Raw genomic sequence first — 19,240 nt, 5'->3', positions numbered from 1 at the left:
ACTGTTAATCTAGTAAGTGGGAAATATTTCTCTGAGTTCTGTGAGCTACTTTAGCAAATTAATTGAACCCAAGGAAGGGATTGTTGGAACCTCCACTCTATAGCCAGTGGGTCTGCAGTTGGCTACCTGGACTTGTGATTTGTGTCTGAGTTGGGGTGGGGAGGGACAGCCTTATAGAACTAAGCCCTTAACCTGTGGGATCAGACACTACCTCCAGAGAGATGGTGTCAGAATTGACTTGATTCGTAGAACCCCCAATGGGTGTTGGAAAATTGCTTGGCAATGTGGGGAATCCCACCCCCCACCACATACCATACACATTGGAATTGGTACTGGAATCATTAGTATGATATTCTTTACTATAATAGCTTTTAGAACTTAACCTATGGGAATTCTTTGAGGACAGGGCTGAAGTTAATTTCCTCTGGAAAGAGCTTGTTTCTGCCCCCACCAGGCCCTTATTGGCACCTTCAAGCATAAGAACCATGGTATCATCAAAGGAGAATTGTTTTAGGTAAAATTCTTGGCTTGAGGTTTTGTCCTTATTGACCCCATAGATGTGCTGTGAGTTTTGGATGCAGTGAGGCCATATGGGGCTCACCATTTCAAGGAATGTGTTTCTTCCGACTCCCTCCTGATTGCAGGGTCAAACAGGTAGTTTTTCTTATGTTCTCCTTCTGGAGACAGGTAGAGTTCTCATTCACTGTGACACCACAGACATAGCCCTTTGGGGTCTCAGCTAATGCGGGGCTGTGTGTGTGTGTGGGGGGGGGGTGTCAGGGTCTCCTGGTAGACCACCCACCCTAAGCTTTCTCTCTGGTTGGTCTAGCCAGAGCAGCTGTCTGCTTTTGGAGCTAAGGCCTCCCCCCAGACCATTCCTACTGGCCTCTTTGGCTTCCTTATGTCTTCCCCGTTCAGCAACACTTTGAAAACAGGGCTTATTATATTTTGCCTGAGAATTTGGGGTGAGAGGATTGTTCTAGATGTCTAGCCCACCATAGTGTAAGACATAGAAACGCCAATAACATATCTAACATAATTCTCTATTTGGGGATATTTGTGTTGTCTCTACTCTTTTGGTATGGTGAGTGAAATTATAACGAACATTCTTGTAGAGAAACCTTTGGAAATATCTCTGATTTATTTCTTAGTGTATTCATAGAAGCATAATTGTTGGGTCAATGAATATAGACATTTTTACGGATTTGAATAGATGGTGCCAAAGTGTATTCCAGAAGGACGGAATGTGATTGTGCCTTCACAGCAATGCTCATTTATTTATTTCAGATCTCTAGAGAGCATGACTGCATTCTTCTGAGGCTAGTATATGGCACAGATAGTAAGCCCAGGATGTCCTGGGTGGTACTCAGGTCTCAGATTTACTTTGTTTTCTACTGAACACAGGAAGAAACACACACCAGAAATCCTCACTGAAACATATTGAACTTCCCTCCTGGGCTTTGAAGAATAAAAGGGTAGAGCGGGCTTCATGAAAATGTCTGTAATGTAGGGGTGCCTGGGTGGCTCAGTGGTTGAGGGTCTGCCTTTGGCTCAGGTCATGGTCCTGGGGTCTTGGGATCAAGTCCCATATTGGGCTCTGCGCAGGAGCCTACTTCTCCCTCTGCCTGTGTCTCTGCCTCTCTCTCTATGTCTCTTATGAGTAAGTAAATAAAAATCTTAAAAAAAAATTAAATGTCTAGAATGTAGTTCTTGGCATCTTCTTGGTTTCAGGAAGCCACTTCTGGCTGGGTGGGTGACATGGAGGAGTATGGGTAATAGGGGTGATGTAGCAGAAAGGTCCACCACCTCCAGCACGTTAGGAGAAATACTGCTTTTGGAAGCAGAACCCAGTGATGCTCTTTGGCTGTAACTTCACTAAGCTCAGTGCTCTTGACAACTGGTGACCAGTCACCTCTTCTGTAGCAAAAGCAAAAACCCTTTTCTCTCCTGGATAGCTGGAGGAGGAGACTCCATGCATATAGTTCTGGTCCTTCCAAAGAGCTTTGCCTTTGAAAACCATCCAGTTCTATTTTCTATCAATTTGAGTTTTGGAATTTTATTTTTATAGAACAAATTCTGGCAGCACTCAAGACCCCATCAACCCTAGCAAAAACTCATGGTGACAATTTTTAAGGGCCTTCCTCTGGGTCAATATTTATTACCCTTCCCAGGACACAGGCTTGCTTCACAGCCGGGGCTTTAGAACTTTGACTCCATTTAGTATATATCTAAATGCACACTACTTGGTGTGGATTAAAATGGCATCATTTGGACCCTCAGCAACCTATTCCGAGAGCCCAGTTTTGTTCTGTGTCTACGTATATGTGCACATGTGCTTTAAAGCTGCAAATATTACTCCCTGTCCATGGGTTCAGGATGGGTAGAGCAGAATAGTTAGATCACCAGGGCCGGAGATGGGCTCATGCCATCAGTGAGGACCTGGCAGGAAGCAGAATTCAGCTAAAGTGGTTCAAGAGGGTTTTCTGAACGGACCTTTGCAGAAGCGCAGGGAATGTTAGGGAATCACTACGGCAAGAAGCTGTAACCACTGCTAGTTTAAAGGGGCAGAGGAGAAAAGGGGGCAACCAGACCCAGTGAGAGCTGGAGTCATAAAAGTAAGGTCTCTGGACAGGAGCCGCAGGGATGAAGGGACATGAGTCCTGCTGGGAACACAACTCAAAGCTGACACAGACGGGGGGTCTGACCTTTTCTTTCCTCACCTGCTTCTGCCTTCCATTGGCTGAGGAAGTTAGAGGCATGGGAGCTTGGGTGATTGGAGCTTGGGTGATTCAGACCATTGGGTCAGTCCCAGCAGGTGCAGGAAACTCTAGAGAATGGGTTTGAGGCTGCTGGATGGCTAGGTCTCTGGAGGGTCTCGATGTGAATGTGTTACACAGATGGTTTTATTTCATCAGTAGTCCTCTAAATGGCATGAGAGCGGTGGAGTTGAGGCATGAACCAAAGCTTTTCCTTGCCTTCCCCTCCCCATTATTTGAACCTGGTTTATATTGAATTATTCATACAGGGCAATTAATGAAACTGATGTGTGTATCCCAGTAACCTACGCTACACCTGACAGGGGCTACAACGTAGGGATTCTTCAGGGGAACAAATGATCTTCAGGCTCCTGACTATGGGCAGCAGTCGGGGAAGGGAGACATGTGGAATCTCCGTGATCTGTCTAGGTTTGTCGTGCTTATACCTGGCTGAACCAGGACATGTAATGATTTGTGCATGTTTTGGAGAGATGGTTCACTCTTGGGTGCTGTGTAAATTTGGTATTAAATCAAAATAGCCTCCCAGATGATCCTGATGCCAGCCGGGTTGAGGAGCTGTTTTAGAGGTTCCAAAGATCCCTAGGTCTAGAACTCTATAGTGCGACTCAAAGTTTGACCAGCTGTGTTTGGTAGAGCATCAGTCTTGTGAGCTGCTCCTTTGACAAAAAGTTTCTTTGGCCGAAAAAAATTTGGACAGCCCTACATTCTACATCTCCCTCTTGGAGATTCAAAATGTACTTGGCATATAAGGCCATATAAAGTCATCTGGTTTCTTGGATCATTTTAAGAGTGAGCTGTTACTTAAATTTACATTGAAGTGTATCTTTTATCTTTCCAACGAGTTACATAACACTTTTATTTGACCCTCAATACCCAGGAGAGTGCGTCTGTACAGTCCGTATTTAAGGAGAAAGCTCATTTTAGTTGCTCATGCATTTACTTGGAGACCTGAGTACGGTACAGACATTTCTTTATACTTTTCTCATTTTCCAAGTTTGTAGCTTAACATTTCATAAGCAGCCTACCTAGTATATGTAGCTGAGCTGTGCATCGCTCCCTCCATCTCTCTCTTCTTTTCGTCCCTCATCATCCCTATGGCTCTTCCCCCAGGGTTCTGGGTTCACTGGGAGGAGTGGGAATTCGAATTCTTGAGGTCCTGGCATCTTTTGGAGAAAAGTAGGTCCTTCACAGTCTTTGGAGAGACACTTCTTACAAAATGAAGCTTCCTTTTGCTGGCTACTTTTCACAGCCTAATTTAAATATACTTCATGCTGACAAAGTCTGTTACGAAACTCCCAGTGAGAGGTAAGGAGGGAAAAGAAAAAGGAAAGAAGCAATGAAGGGGAGAGAAGACCCCCATCTGCCACAATTGTGTTCAGAGGAGGCAGCGAGTATTGCCAATATGTGTAGATGACCCTCACAAGGCCAGCCCTGGTGTCTGGTTCATAGCCAGGTGCCAAGCAGGCATTGGGTTCTGATTGCTCATTAGGTTTTGGAGGAAGAAGCAAAGATCAGTTCAGTGTTAATGGTATTACGGCAGGCAAACCACTGAGTTAAAGCCTATTTCTTATTTTAGGTGAAAAATCATCATAGGACATTTGACATAGAAATAGATTTGCTCTTACTCACAGCTGTGATTGTCTGATGTTAAAATCTCCAGCCTGCAGTCCCGAGTTGCTTGTAGCTTTGGTTCTGAAATCCAAAACCAGATGCTGCTCATCTGGTTTCAGTTGTTGTTTCTGCATGAAAAGGCAGGAGCGTCCATCAGGGGTTTTGAGCGAGCCAGTGATTACTTACCATTTTGGGGGATGGGCAGGAAAACTTTATGGATGTTTCTGTGTCATTTATATGAAGTTGTTGAATGTAACTGATCCGGAAACTCGAGTTTAATTCACGTATTGTGGACAAAAATGTGACCAGTGGGGATGATTGTACTTCCTGCAGAGTGGTTTGCAGAATCATCTTATGAGAATCTAATTGTGATGACTTCATGAAAATGCAGACTAAACTGGAACCAACCAAAACCCAGTCAACCATCCAGAACTTTTAACGGTTTGGAATATTTTCAGTCATCTCCTTTAAGAGAATGGGGGCTAAGCGGAGATCACATGTTCATTTCAATAACCAGCCGTCACTGTATATCCTGAGACCACAACAGCTTCAGTCTGGTGATCTTGGTTTCTTCTTCTGCATCAACAACAAATGCACAGAATAATCACTTTGGTTCTCTCATTTACCCATAGGAAATTTGGCACCAAGTCTGTAATTTTTAGAGCAATCCTCCTTGAATGTGCAAATGGATTGTCTGGGGATGTTGTTACACTGCTGATTTCAATTCGGTGGGTCTGGGATAAGCCTCGATTCTGAATTGTAGCTAACTGCTGGGTGAGAATGGGCTGCTGGTGTGAAGCCAGCCCCACTTAGAGTGGCAAATTGTGGGAGAAGGAAATATAAGTAGGATGAAAGGACTCCATCAAATAAGGAATCACATATACCTGTTGCTCCAGATGACTCATTCTTGAAAGCAATGCAATAAGATTGGAACGTGTTTTTATGGCTTCTTTCTTTTGATTAGCCAGACATTGATATTGATCAGACTACAGTATTCTTTCAATTTTCTGACTAATAGAATATCAGGTATGATATATTATGGCTTTAACAGGTACACAAGAGCAGAGGAAAAGAACCAGTGTTTTGGAAAGCAAAGCCATATCTGAATCTTTTAAAATAGAAGGCAGAGAAATACTTCTGTAATATTGCATATCATAAAGGATGAAACCAGTGTATCTGGTGACTCTGAATTTTCTCACGAGTGTACAGTCTATGGGGGAGTGGTTGTATCCTAGAAACAGAGTCCTCCCTTTTTTCTGTGTTGGCTTCTATCTTGTAGCTTTTGTGCTCTACACCAGGGACCCTCCGTGGGATTTGATTTCTCCGTGGATGTGGAATAGGGCTTATAGGAAGCTAGTTGTTTGCAGGCATTGTTTTCTGTTAACTGTGCTCAAGATTGACTAGATGCTAAGGTCAAGGATTTTGAAGGAAACTACCACTTCAATAGGCTAGAAGTCAGCCATCCCGTTTTAGTTTTCTATGCTGAAAGTTTGACTTCATGTCTCTAAAGAGCTTTGGTGTGGGATGTAGCATCCTTTTTTTTTTTTTAATTTATTCTCTGTTTCTCAAAATTGTTTTGGTTATTTTTTGCCTTTTACATTTCCAGATAAATTTGAGAATTTGTTTGTTAGTTTCTTCAAAAAGCCTGTGAGGATTTGGTTGTGATTACCTTGAATTATCCATGGAGGAAAAATCAGCATCTTAACAACACTGATGAAATAATGTGACAGCTCCTGGCTTAAAAGTCCTATAACCTTTTAAAAGGAAAACCAACTTCTGCCTTTTGAGATGCCTTCTATTGAAGGCTGAAAACATCCTACTAAACACTTTTTAACGATAATTGTCCTTTGGCAACTATAGGGCTTATGTTCCTGAAAAGTGTTGTCATTGGCAAAACCCCATTGTTGTAGGCTTAGTATACTTAGACTTGCTTATTGTGCACATTGTTTCTGGTAGGATGAATCGTACAAATCGTACTGGTTTGTTTTTAGATCATTCCTACAGGGTGACACACAGTGCTACTTTTTTAGAAGAGTGTTGGCTTGTTAAATTCATTATTTCTCCCAGTTGAGAGGTTTCAACATATTGGAAGATTTTGATCTAGAAATTTTGAGATCTGAATTCTGTTCCAGGATGCCCTGTCGGGAGGATTAAGGGAAACAAGGTGAAGGATGAGGGGATAGAAGGCCACTGGGGCTGTGGTGGTGCTGGTGACTTTCTACTTCCTGGCCTGAAGAGGAAGAGGAGGGAGCCACTATGAAAACTCAGAGAGAGGAGATATGATTATTGGAGACACCAAGAGAGGATTGAGGTGACTGCACAAGTGGGTGGGAGAGAGCGAGTCAGAGACCTGGTGCCCTGACCTGTCCCTTTTCCTGTGCTTCCATCTCCTGCTGGTGCTTACCATGGATTGGCTCCAGAAGAAGCCAGGGGGCCAGGTCAGGATGCAACCCCTGGTGATCCAGTTCCTAGAGCACTGAGCAGGGTGACAAGGGCAGAGTATGGATCTGGAGGGATAAATGTAGAGTAAAAATCACTAAGTGTCTGCAAGACCAGTAGTTCCCCGCCCCCCCAGTCCTGCCCCCAACCCCAGGGGATGCCTGAAACCATGGACAGTACCAAACTCCATACTCCATATATACTATGTTCTTACTTAGGTATACATACTTTTGATAAAGTTCAATTTATAAATTAGTCACAGTAAGATTAACAGCGATAACATAATGAAATAGAACAATTATAATAGCATACTATAATAAAACTTAGATGAATGTGGACTTTCTCTCACAGAGTGTTGTACTGTACTTACCCTTCTTCTTGTCATGATGTGGATGATAGAATGCCTATGGGATGAGATGAAGTGAGGGGAATGACGTAGGCATTGTGACAGCGTGAAGCTACTATTGACCTTCTGACAGTATGTCAGAGGAGGATCATATGTTTCTAGACTATGGGTGACTATAGGTAACTAAAACTGAAGAAAGCCAAACCGTGGATGGAAGTAGGGTGGGTATTATATTTACAGATGATGTGAACAACTAGTGAAAGGCTCTTCTAGAAGCAAGTATTATATGAATATCAGGCTTCCAGAAGACAGTTGTGTTCTTCCCATCCATCCTATCATGTCATAATTCTCACTCACCAGACTGAAATAGACTAAAATATTCCTAAATGGCAGGTAAGAGTCCAGTGATATAACCCAAAGCAGCACTAAGCTGGCCATTAGTATGATCTTTTTTTTTTTTTTCTTTTAAAGATTTTATTTATTTGAGAGAGAGTATAAGAGAGAGAGTGAGATCATGAGCAAGGGGAAAGGGCAGAGGAAGAAGCAGGCTCCCCACTGAGCAGTAAAGCCTGATGTAGTACTTGATTCCAGGATCCTGGGATCATGACCTGAGCCCAAGGCAGACCCTTCATTGACTGAGCCACCCAGGTGCCCCCATTAGCACAGTCTTGATTTGATTTTAAAAACTACAAAGTTTATATTCCACATTATAAAATAGCCATGTTAACCATAGGAACAGGATGATTCCAGCTCAGGAAGCCTCAAATTAAACCTGAAGAGCAGGCCTTCTACAAAACTGCGCTTAACACTTTCTCTTTTTTAGTATATTTCCTTCTTGCTGAACAGACTTTAAAAATGGCTACACAAAACTGAAAATCAATGCATCAAATGAAAATACAGAAATGTGTGCAAAAATTATTAGTGCTACACGATTTACTTTTATTCTTTGTTTATAATCTCTTTGCTTGTGGTGGTTGCATGTTCTGTGTTGAGAAGTATTTTCAGCTCTGAGTGGCTGGGAGCAGGAGGCCATGCTTTGACATAGGCAACGTGCAGGCAGCCAGGAGGAACAATCTCTTTCTCACCCAAGTGCCCCCAGTACCTTATGTTGCCCCTCTGTTCCAGTGCTCTTTAAAGAAAGGTTATGAAGGCACTCAGAGTTCCTTCCTGAGCACAGATCATTAAAAAACAACCACATGAACAAACTGAACTGAAAATACCATGTCCAGCCCTATGTCAGGACTCATTTCCAGCAAAAGGACATTTGGTTTTCAGTCTATTAGCAGTCTCCTTTTTTTTTCTTTTTTACTTCCATTCAGTCCTGCAATTTGTATAAAGTTTGAGTTTTTAAGATCAAATTATTGTTACTTTGGAGGCAATAAACATTAAAGATAAAAAACCACCAATAAAGTCATCTGTTGGCTGCACATCTGGTTGGATAGATCCCAAGTCCTTGGTGATTTTTGAGCCTGGCATCTGAGGTATACTACATGGCTTTGGGGACCACTTAAAAACCTGTGGTATTTTGGTGGTACTCCAGTCTGAGTTTATGCATAGCATGGTTTGAGAAGTTCTCTACCTTATAACCTTTCTCTTTTTCTTCATTCACATGTGTTTGCATGTCAGGCAGAGGCAAGTTACCTAAAGGCATCATTTAATAAAAAAGGAAGTGAGTTTCTTAAGAGGATCAGTGACCTCCCTGATGTCATTCAGTGACCCCAGGCCGGACTGCAATGGGAACTTCAGTGTGGGGATTCAGGTCTCACACTATTCTTTCCAAGAAAAACTGCTACGCTTTTAATAAATTTTAGTCTTGAAAATAAAACCTAAACAGGGATAAAGCAGGCTGATGTTGGTGTTAGCCCAGATTTCACCCTCAGTCCCCAGGCACAGATTTTCCTGATTCGGGAGATGTATTAGCAGATCTGATGGTGGCATTTAGTCTTCTGGTTTGAAAGAGAGTCACATGGAACATTTCCATTTCCTGCCACTCTAAGACTCTTCTCAGATGCTTCAGTAATATGGAGGAGTTGGTAATAAAGACAGTTTCTAGGAACCTAGACAGCTACTCTAGGGTACTGTTGGTTGCCTTGGCAGTTGCTGACACCTGTGTGTTTCTTGGAGTTAGAGAATTGCCCAGAAGCATTTACTGAGCTGCAGAAAGAGAAAGGCCAGCAAACCATGCTGTCAATGAAGATGGTTTCATAGTCTTCATTGTGTCCCATTAACTGTGAAAGATCTCTCTGTATTGCAGAAGGCTAAATATGTGACCTTGACATACACTTTCCTCAGACTCTCATCTGTTGGATGAGCAAGTTAGATTGCATGAAATCCATGCTCCCTATCAGGCCCTTCACTTTGCAGTTTAAGATGAAGCTATTAAATCAAAGAAAAGAAAAATAATTCACCCTTACTAAAAAGTACTCAAAAAGAGTCAGGCATCTAATTGGGTTCTTTTGCTCATGTTCTCATTTAATCTTTCCAGAATTGGTATTCTCTAATACCAATTCTGGAAAGTTCTAATGTTGGGAAACTGAGGCTTAATGAAGTTAAAAGTTTTGCAGAGGTCATCCAGGTCTCATAGGTGATCAAGTGGAGTCTGTTTTGTTTGACTTGTGTCTTTATTTCCTTCCACTAAGCCCATGCTATCAGAGCAATGGTTATTCATCTGATAGAAGCCTTGAACCCTGTTGGATAAAAGACACATTCATGCTGTATCAGTCATATAATTTCAGGTCATCCATGGAAAGCATGGAATCTATCTCTGTGGACCCAGATAGGGAGCCCCTGGCCTACAGAGAGGCCACGGTTGTCTTTATCTTCCTCAAGGGAGACCAACACCCATCTACATGTTATTCACTCTTCAGGTCTCTGTTGGAGAGACTCTGTATTGCTGTGATTATTCCTGTATGTGTGTCTTCATCAAACAAAGGGAAGATTACCTCTAGGGAGTAGCTGTAAAATCCTAGAATCTCAAGACAGTTGTGTGCCTCAGGAGCCATCCACAAGCCCCTACTGTCAGGTACTTCACAATTGTTCACTATCATGTGTTAGGAGGTCAGTAATTCCAATAGCTAACATTCTTAAGCCCTTGTTGCTAGAAATTGAAGAAAAGTTTTATATGTCCCTTATTTAATTTTCAAGCCATGCTCTGGGTTAGGTAGGGCAAACTCCAAGGGGAAGGGCTGGGAGTGAATCTTGGTTCGGTTATATACCAGCTGTGTCCTTGGTCAGTTACTCCAATTTTCTGTGTTCTCATTGGTAAAAGGAAGATAATCATTTTAACCTAACTTGTAAGATTGTTGGAAAGATTAAATTCATTTTTAGATATAATGCATATAGAACTGTGCTTGATACATTTTAAATTTCCATAGATGGTAGCTAATCAATTAGGGAATTATAGAGTTATCAAGGTGGGGAGTCTTCACAAGAGGAGGAAAAGTAATACTATTTTCTTTCTTTCCTCTCTGTACTCCTTTTCATCTGTTTCATACCCCTCAGCACTAATAGCCAGCCCCTTCTTGACTTAGACAGTTTATAGTCCCAGTTGAAATCCCGAAATCCTGGATAGAGCTTTATGAACTTTTTGTTCTACCTAAGCCAACATTTTTCATATTTATACTGTAGGTCAGTGTTTTAGAATTGCTGATTCATCTTCTGCTGGTACAGTGGGTAACTGAAGTCACAAAGACTGTCTGAGTAGTGTGTATAAAGGAATGTGGAACAGAACTGCTCCCTAGTGAATTGGCTGGGTGTAGAGCTCTCCCTAGCTTCATAACCACATGCATTTGCAGCAGCTCTTCTACAGGTGGATTGCCACCAGTTCAGCGCACATGCTTTCTCTCAAACATCTGGACAGTGGTAAATGGAGGACTATCTTCTCTAGCCAAGGAAGATGCAGATTAATACCAAAGGTGTAATGAGGGTGGAGGGTCTTCGTATTACCATGTGCAATATTGGCATGCCCTTGATAGGGGCCACTGAAGAAGGAAAATGTGGTCTCTCTCGGAGTGTCGAGATAACTTGAAGGCTTTAGTATGCTTCTCTGTCACTTTACATCACATTTTGATGTAAATGCTGTATTCTGGGTTGGGAACTGGAAGTATCAGGGTTCCTAGAAATGTAGCTCTGAGACATGGTGGCCAACCCAGGAGGAGAGAGTAGGCACCTGGAGAAGAGGAGGGTGTTGGATGCCAGGGCCCACAATCCATTCATCTTTCCTCGATCGATATTCCTCAAGCTATTTTTTTTCCAGCAAGAATTATTTTTTTAAGTCAGAGGACTCAGATGTCCTCAACTTTAAAGATGGGGAAGGATGGAGGAGAGCCGACTGTGGGAGCATGGTACCTGGCAGGTGGATGCACGATTGAAAATAGCCTGGCTGCTACTTACTGGATCTGCATCCTGGGGGCCCTTCTCATTTACCTCTGTTTCCTGTCCAGGCTCCAGAACTTTCTTTTCTCCATTGTGTTCTCATTCTCAGTCAGCTCTGTCACAACTAGGGATAAACTTGCTCATGTGTGAGATTTGTACTCTCTCTATTGTGTGTTATTCTCCGACTTTTTAAATCTGCATTTCACTCAAATGGACAGAAGGCTGTGAATATCCCCTCTCATCTACTTTTGCTTACTTCCCCAAAAGCATTTCCCAGAATTAGAGGACAGCTCATGCCAGCCTCTGAGAGAGTTTGAGGCCACGAAGGCTCTTGCATTATTGAGATTTGCCAGAGCAAGGAGTGGATGCCATAGTGATGCAGACATAAATCTATAAAGGCCCAGATAGAGGGCAAAGTACAGGATCTTGACAGGTACATAAACCACACTGTTCATCTTGTTCTTCTCAATTTAGGGCACCTTAAAGCTGCTTCTTTAAGTCTTGGAGCACAGCCAGAAAGAAGTCAAAGGTCTAGGACTCTGAAGTTTGGCATGTGGTGCGGTGCCTGCCCATAGGACACTTCATAACAAGCAGTTCCCCTGCACTTGCATGTACCTGATGACCACCCTCCTGTCCTAGGTGGTGGTGGAACTTCACACAGAGTCAGAGTGAGCCCTTGATAAATGCCCTGTGAATTTACACATGGATGTGTGGGTATCTGGACAGATGAGTGAATCTGCACATGGCGGGGGGGGGGGGGGGGGGGCGGAGGGGAAGACCAACTCTCCATAACTTACCCAGATAAGAAGAGACCATAGTCATTAATGCAGTTGACTCCTGGAGTCAATGGATAATCTATACATAGTTTTACATGCTTTTTAAAAAAAATAAATGCAAAGAGTGTGAAGACAGGGATGTCTCCTTGTTCAGAGAACACTAAATCATGTCGTTCTCTCCTTGACTTTGAGAGTCTGGTGTAAGGAAGCATGAATCATCCACACTTAAAAGTCTGTCCAGTGTGATCCCTCATCCAAAACATGAATTTCTGTCAGGAATCTCAGTGGCTCATCCTGCAGAATTGTTTTAACCTTCCTCCTTGCCCCACTATGAAGCTGCACAGAAAGCATGTCTCCAACACCCCCATAGTCTTCCTCTTGAAATACCTGTGGTCTTCATCCTTGGCTCGTGCCAGCTTCTTCATATTCCATCATTACCGTGGGCAATGGAAGATGGTGATGTTTTTCTTTGCCTTAAAACACCAACTGTCTTTTTGAAAGCGTCCAACATAGTAGCTTTCCATTCCTAATGTAAAAATATTAAGAGAGGGTAATTCTTCTGTTACTTATACAGTAGTCAATATTTATTTGTTCTGGACCTCAAGGATTTGAAACTTGATTAGAATGGTAGCTTTACTGGATGGGAAAACTGCCCAAATCAAAGAATTTTGAATTTTTAGGGACCTTACTTGGCTACTTCATGAACAATTAACTGCTCTAGAGAATTGCTCTAAAAAAAGAATATGAGATTCACATCTTCGGAGCAGCCCATGCAAAACATGCTGGGAACTGACTGCTTTTGGAGACACTGGAGACACTTGAAAGAGGATTTATTAGTGGAAATATTCCAGGCTACCATATTCCTGCTATTCCTTCCTATTTAATTTTTTATCCGCCTCTGTCGTGCTGTCTTTTATGATCAGATCAGAACTTCTGAACTGGGCCCTGAGGCAGGAGGATGACACAGCCAGCCCTTAGGGGGATGTTTCAGAATCTCAGAAAGGAGAGGCAGTTTGAAAAAGCTTATGCAATTTAGAATGGGATTTTGCATTTTGAAAACAGCAGCAACCAAAGTAACAACAAAATCCTCTTGTTTCAAAATAGTTGAGTGTCAGTGCAAATGAAATTGTCCTAAAATGAAATGCACAAGGCACAGAATGGCTGCCTTTGGCTTGAAGGTGGAAGGTATTACCATGTTGTCAGAACCTGAACATCCGGGACAGGAAAGCCTAGTCATACCCCTGTGGCATCCATGGTGCCAAACGTTCAGGCTTAATTGACATTTTCGAGGTAGTCAGTGGACAGTGAAAGCGAGAGGCCACCTAAGCTAGAAACTCACTGTTAGATCTCATGATGTAGAACAAGGAAGAAGATACTCTTCATCAGCTCAGTTCCAGGTTTCAGTATTTTTGTTGCCTTAAGATATTCCTTTATGCAGCACATCAGTTTTACCACCAATATTGAGGCTGCTGGAGACAAATCACAAAACTGCTTCAGTGAGTCTTCTAGCTGGGCCTTCAGTTCTGTCCCCAAGTCCTGTTGCATGTTTCCTGTCCTTGCCTTTTCATAATCTCCCATCTGAACCATTTCCATCCTTGGAGACTTGACCATAACTTAGCGCCCCCCCCCCCCAACCAGCAGCAGAAACCCGAGGTCATCCTCGCATCTTCTCTGTCCCTACCCTGCCCGTGTCCTAAGCCGGTAACTACTGTGGATTGCGCTTCTTAAAGGGTCTGTTCATCTGTTCCTGAGCTCAGACTCCATCTGAGTCTGACCCTGTAGTCTCTTAACTGGTCCCCCTGTCTTTTAATCTGTCCTGATCACTGTCACCAAGGGGCGCCGGTGTAATTGGAAAACACTTCATTGACTCAGCGGCCTGTAGGAGAAAATTAAAGTCTTTAGTCTTGGGTGCCTGGGTGGCTCAGTGGTTGAGCATCTGCCTTTGGCTCAGGGTGTGATCCCGGGGTCCTGGGATCGAGTCCCACATCGGGCTCCCTTCTCCCTCTGCCTATGTCTCTGCCTTTCTCTCTGTGAATAAATAAGTAGAATCTTTTTTTTAATTATTTATTTTTTAAAAATAAATTATTTATTTATTCATGAGAGACACAGAGAGAGACTAAATAAATAAAATTATCTGTGAATAAATAAATAGAATCTTTTTTTTAAAAGATTTTATTTATTTATTCATGAGAGACACACAATGAGAGAGGCAGAGACATAGGCAGAGGGAGAAGGGTGCCCGATGTGGGACTCAATCCAGCATCCTGGGATCACGCCCTGGGCCAAAGGCAGACACCCAACCGCTCTGAGCCACCCAGGTGTCCCAAATAAATAGAATCTTAAAAAAAAAAAAAAGTCTTTAGTCTTGCAGAATAAGGCCCTCTCTGATCTGCCCTCTCCCTCCCACACCAGCCTCATCTACACTCCCTATCCCTACATTTGGCTCCCTTTTCCGCCACTGCTCTTATGGAGTTTGGCATGTGGTCCAGCAAGTCACCTTCAGCTGGAGAGAGAGGTGAATAGATTTTCTTCTCTGCCTACTCTTCGTGGTGATGTGCGTTCTTTCGTAGGGAAAATGTGAAACTTGATACATTTATTATGGATTCAAGCATTAGAAGATATCTGAAATTAGAATTAGAATTTGAATTAGAAGATATTTATTTCGTTCATCTGTTAGATGAATACATCTCTTCTCTGGCACCTCTAACTACTGGCTAAGCTCAGATAACTGCTAGGACAGTGAGCTCATTACCTCTGCCAATGAACTATGTAATTTCCAGAAAACCATGATAAATTTGTGCAAAAGTTTTTATTTATTGCTTTTACCGACCGATGCTAGCCCTTGACCTTGGTTTCTGATGGAACAAGTCCGATCCTTCTTTATCGTGATAACCCTTCAGATATCCAAAGACAACTGCACTCTCTTCCTCTTCTCTTCTCCCTGGTAACATCCCCAATTAGATCAAATTTTCCTCTTACCTCAGGGTGTCAATTCTCTCTGCCTTTCTGGGGACTCCCTTTTGCTGGCTGTAGGTTGTCTGTGAATTCCTGTGTTTGCCACCTTGTCCATGGCAGAGAAGCATTCAGTCCGGCTCTCCCGGCTTATCAGCCTGGGGTGCTTTCCAGAAACATTACTTTGTCGACGCATATCAACAAATCCGCTAAAGTCATCCCTTGTTTCTCCTGAAGGGCAGAAACCATGTCTTCCTAGCATCCGTTCTGTTGCATGTTGGTTGAAAGTTGAAATCATAAATTCATAACTTGTACAATTATGTTTTTGACTTAATTTTATCTCCGTTGAATTTCATCTTGTTAGAGAATTTTGTCAGGATTTCGCGAATCTTGATTCTCGTCATGTAATACATCCAATATTCCCCCCAACCTCCAGCTTTTTGCCAATGTAAGTTTATGCTGTTGATGCAATTAAAATAAGAGTGAGGAGGTTCCTGTGAGAATCAGCTGAAATAACAGAATTTCCTGACATTGTGACTGGCTTGCAGAAGGTTCACAGCAAAGGCCGGATCCTTTGCTGCTCTGTCCCGTGCCTTTCCTGACTCTCCTGTCACCAGGATGCAGGTGTGCTGTAACTCTCACAGGTCCTGGTCCTTCATTACTTTCCTTAGAAGAGAGGGCAGCGGCACCTGCTTCTCCCTCTCTCTTTGCCTCTCCCTCAGCTCGTGTTCTCTCTCTCAAATAAATAAAAATTAAAAAAAAGAAAAGAAGAGAGAGTGTGGGCTTATTGTGTCATCCAATTACAATTCTTTCTTGACACCTAGGAGCAGTTTTTTGGGTCGTTTTTTTCTACTTTAATTATACTGTACAATATCTAGAAATATGAAATACAAATGTTGTGATTTAAAATTTAAATAATAGACTTTCAGCAAAGGGTTTGTGAAAAATCCTCTTCGCAGTCATAGATATACACCTTGGAAGATATGTCTTTCTTTCTTTCTTTCTTTCTTTCTTTCTTTCTTTCTTTCTTCTTTCTTTCTTTCAAGATTTCACTTATTTGAGATAGAACAAGGCTGAGAGAGAGAGAGAGAGAGCACATGTATGCTCTAGGGAGGTGGGGGCAGAGGCAGAGGGAGAAGCTGAGCAGGGAGCCTGATGCGGGGCTCCATCCCAGGACCCTGGGATCATGACTGAGCCGAAGGCAGATGCTTAACCTGCTGAACCACTCAGGTGCACTGGAAGGTAGGTTTTTCCTAGAGTATGGTGGCCTTCAGGAATCTCGGATGAGAAGTGAGAATGACAAGATCCCATTTGCTTCCCACAAGAAGGAACAGGCTATCTGTGGGTGGGGACAGGGGTACCAGACTTCCAAAAGGGGATTTTCCAGAGCGTCTCCAGTAAGCCACTTAGTGTGTCCTATTTCCTCAGCCATCATTATAGAATAAGAAGCAGCTGGGAGTGTTGGGAGGATGCAAGAGGTAACATGAATCACATCCTGCGGTTTCAGGCTTGTAGGGGAGACTCCATGGACATCTGTCTCTTTTTCTCCCACTCCTGAGACCAGAGCACCTTTGTACTGCAGGGAAAGAGGTGGGGCTGAGGTTCTGTGCTCAGAAGACTTTGAAACCCTTTCTTGGCTTTTGTGAACTGCTGCCATCAGACGACATGTTGGCACTTCTCAAAGACTCACCAGCTCTCAAGTACCCAAACATTTATGAAATTAGTCAATTTTATGAATTAGGGGGAAAAGGTCACATAGTTTAATCCTGGGTACCTTCCCCCATTACTCTTGGTGTTTATGTGTGGCACAAGAGGTCCTTTGGGAGGCCTAGCTTTAAAATGAAAATTTTTTAAAAAGGTAGATGGAATGAAGAAGCAATCAAGCAACATTTTCTTTCTTAAAGTTATTTTTACTTTTGAACAAAAAATATGGGAGTGGATGGGAGGAGATCTTGTAACAAGGCCAAGAATCCCTAAATCATTGAATTTCCTTCCCCGGCAAGTGTGGCCAGTGTAATTTTGCTTTGCCCTCTCTCTCTTGCAACAACTGGCAACAACAAAAATAATAGTAACAATAGCTTGCATTTGCAAAACACTTCTAAGTTGTAACTGTTGTTACAGTTTTTCAAAAGTTGAAGACAACATTTTCATATAAATAATTTTCAATCTGTTAAGGCGGTGTTTTCTCAAATGATGTGGTGTTTGAGGTACTAGATGTGGAACTACTGAGCTGAGAAGCCAGTTTGGCTCTCAGGATCCCTCTGCTCTGTGCCCAAGTAACTTTTTTTTTTTTTTTTAAGATTTTATTTACTTATTCATGAGAGATACAGAGAGAGAGGCAGAGACACAGGCAGGGGGAGAAGCAGACTCCATGCAGGGAGCCCGACGTGGGACTCGATCCCAGGACCCTGGGATCACAACCTGAACCAAAGGCAGACGCTCAGCCACTGAGCCACCAAGGTGCCCCCCCACCCTCCACCCCAAGTCACTTTCTGCTGTCTCTCTTAGGAACTGCTCCTCTCGATATCCCGTCCTGAGCTCTAGGAAGACAGAACAACTCCTGCTCAATCTTATGATATATAATGATTTTTCCAGGGATCTCTGCTGAGGCTACTCCTTCAGCTGGAATGCAGTCTGCCACATTCCTGTCTGCTAATATTTCCGGTGCAATTTGAATGAGCTCCACAGAGCATTCCCTAAGAACCTCAGCTCTAAGGGATATTGTTAATAATACTTTGTAACCCCTCATGTTGCCTATTACAACTTGCCTCTGATTTGTTATTTGGGAACCTGCCTCATTGACCCCATTAGACTCTTAGTTTCTCAAGATTAAATGTTGGGACCTTGTTGTATTTATCTTGATGTTTCTGGAGACTAATGCTTAGCAAGAGGCTTTGCGCATTTGAGGGCATCTTTGTGCATTTAGTGGGTTGAAGGGCATATTGGAAGGTGGTGGGGGAGAAGGTGCTATGTGCCTGGTTCCAGCAATTCTTTTTTTTTTTTTTTTTAAGATTTTTTTTATTTATTCATGAGAGACACACAGAGAGAGGCAGAGACACAAGGCAGAGGGAGAAGCAGGCTCCCTGCGGGGACCCCAATGCGGATTCAATCCCGGAACTCCAGGATCACACCCAGGTGTCCCAGCTCCAGCAATTCTATCAAGTAGGCTAATACCATCCCTATCAAGTAGGCTAATTCTTTGGTGGGATATCTTTGGTTCACTGTGTAACAAACAACTGCATACCTGTTCTGCATCAAGCATTGTGCCAGATGCTTTGGACAAGAAGACAGGACAGACCTTTGGCCTTTAAGTCACGTATAGCCTACTGGGGGAAATGGACGGATATGTATAGGTCGATAAATGCAATGTAGCATTACATTGCTCAGCCTGGGAATGCAGAGCTGTGGTTAAAATCCCAGTCTGATCAACCCCAAGCCACTGAACCAAGATGCTTCCAGAACAGAAAAACTAGCTATGCTGAGTGATGTCTCCTCAGAAGAGCAGAACAGTCTTGCTTTGCCTGTTATTTGCAAATATTTTTAAATCAATCCATTTTGTCTTATTTCCAAACCAGGTCCTTCAGAAGCTTGGCAAAGCTGATGAGACGAAAGACGAACAGTTTGAAGAATATGTCCAGAACTTCAAACGGCAAGAGGTAAGTCCAGTTAGCTAGTGTGGGCCTCAATTTAATTGTCAAAGAGAGATACTCATCAAGAATGGCTTAGTGAAGGAAGGGGAAGTGGGTTGACAGTGTTTGGGTTTTAATGTAACCACAGTGCGTTAAGGTTGAAGAAGGAATTTTCTTTGGGGTTGGCGTTGACCTGAGGGTGACACTTGCTAATTCTGTAGGCGTTCTTGTGGGAGGTGAAGGGCACACAGTAGGCACTGTGGGAAGAAGACTGGCGTTTTAGACTCTCAGGAGATTAAGACTTTGCTTGTCTGGACCTCTTCAATACAAATTATT

At 42.8% G+C, this 19,240-nt stretch overlaps 1 protein-coding gene across 4 annotated transcripts in view; it reads left to right on the top strand.

The window, feature by feature from the left end:
- Positions 1-19,240, top strand: part of AMPH (amphiphysin) — a 220,300-nt gene that overhangs the window by 82,731 nt on the left and 118,329 nt on the right. For all 4 annotated transcript variants that reach the window (XM_072760037.1, XM_072760034.1, XM_072760036.1 and 1 more), the window contains exon 2: positions 18,851-18,931. In XM_072760037.1, the coding sequence (XP_072616138.1) occupies positions 18,851-18,931 (81 nt within the window). The remainder of the gene's footprint in view (positions 1-18,850; positions 18,932-19,240) is intronic.

This window comes from Vulpes vulpes, chromosome 5, assembly GCF_048418805.1.
Source record: "Vulpes vulpes isolate BD-2025 chromosome 5, VulVul3, whole genome shotgun sequence".
NCBI lineage: Eukaryota > Metazoa > Chordata > Mammalia > Carnivora > Canidae > Vulpes > Vulpes vulpes.
This window is presented reverse-complemented; position numbering and strand designations above follow the sequence as displayed.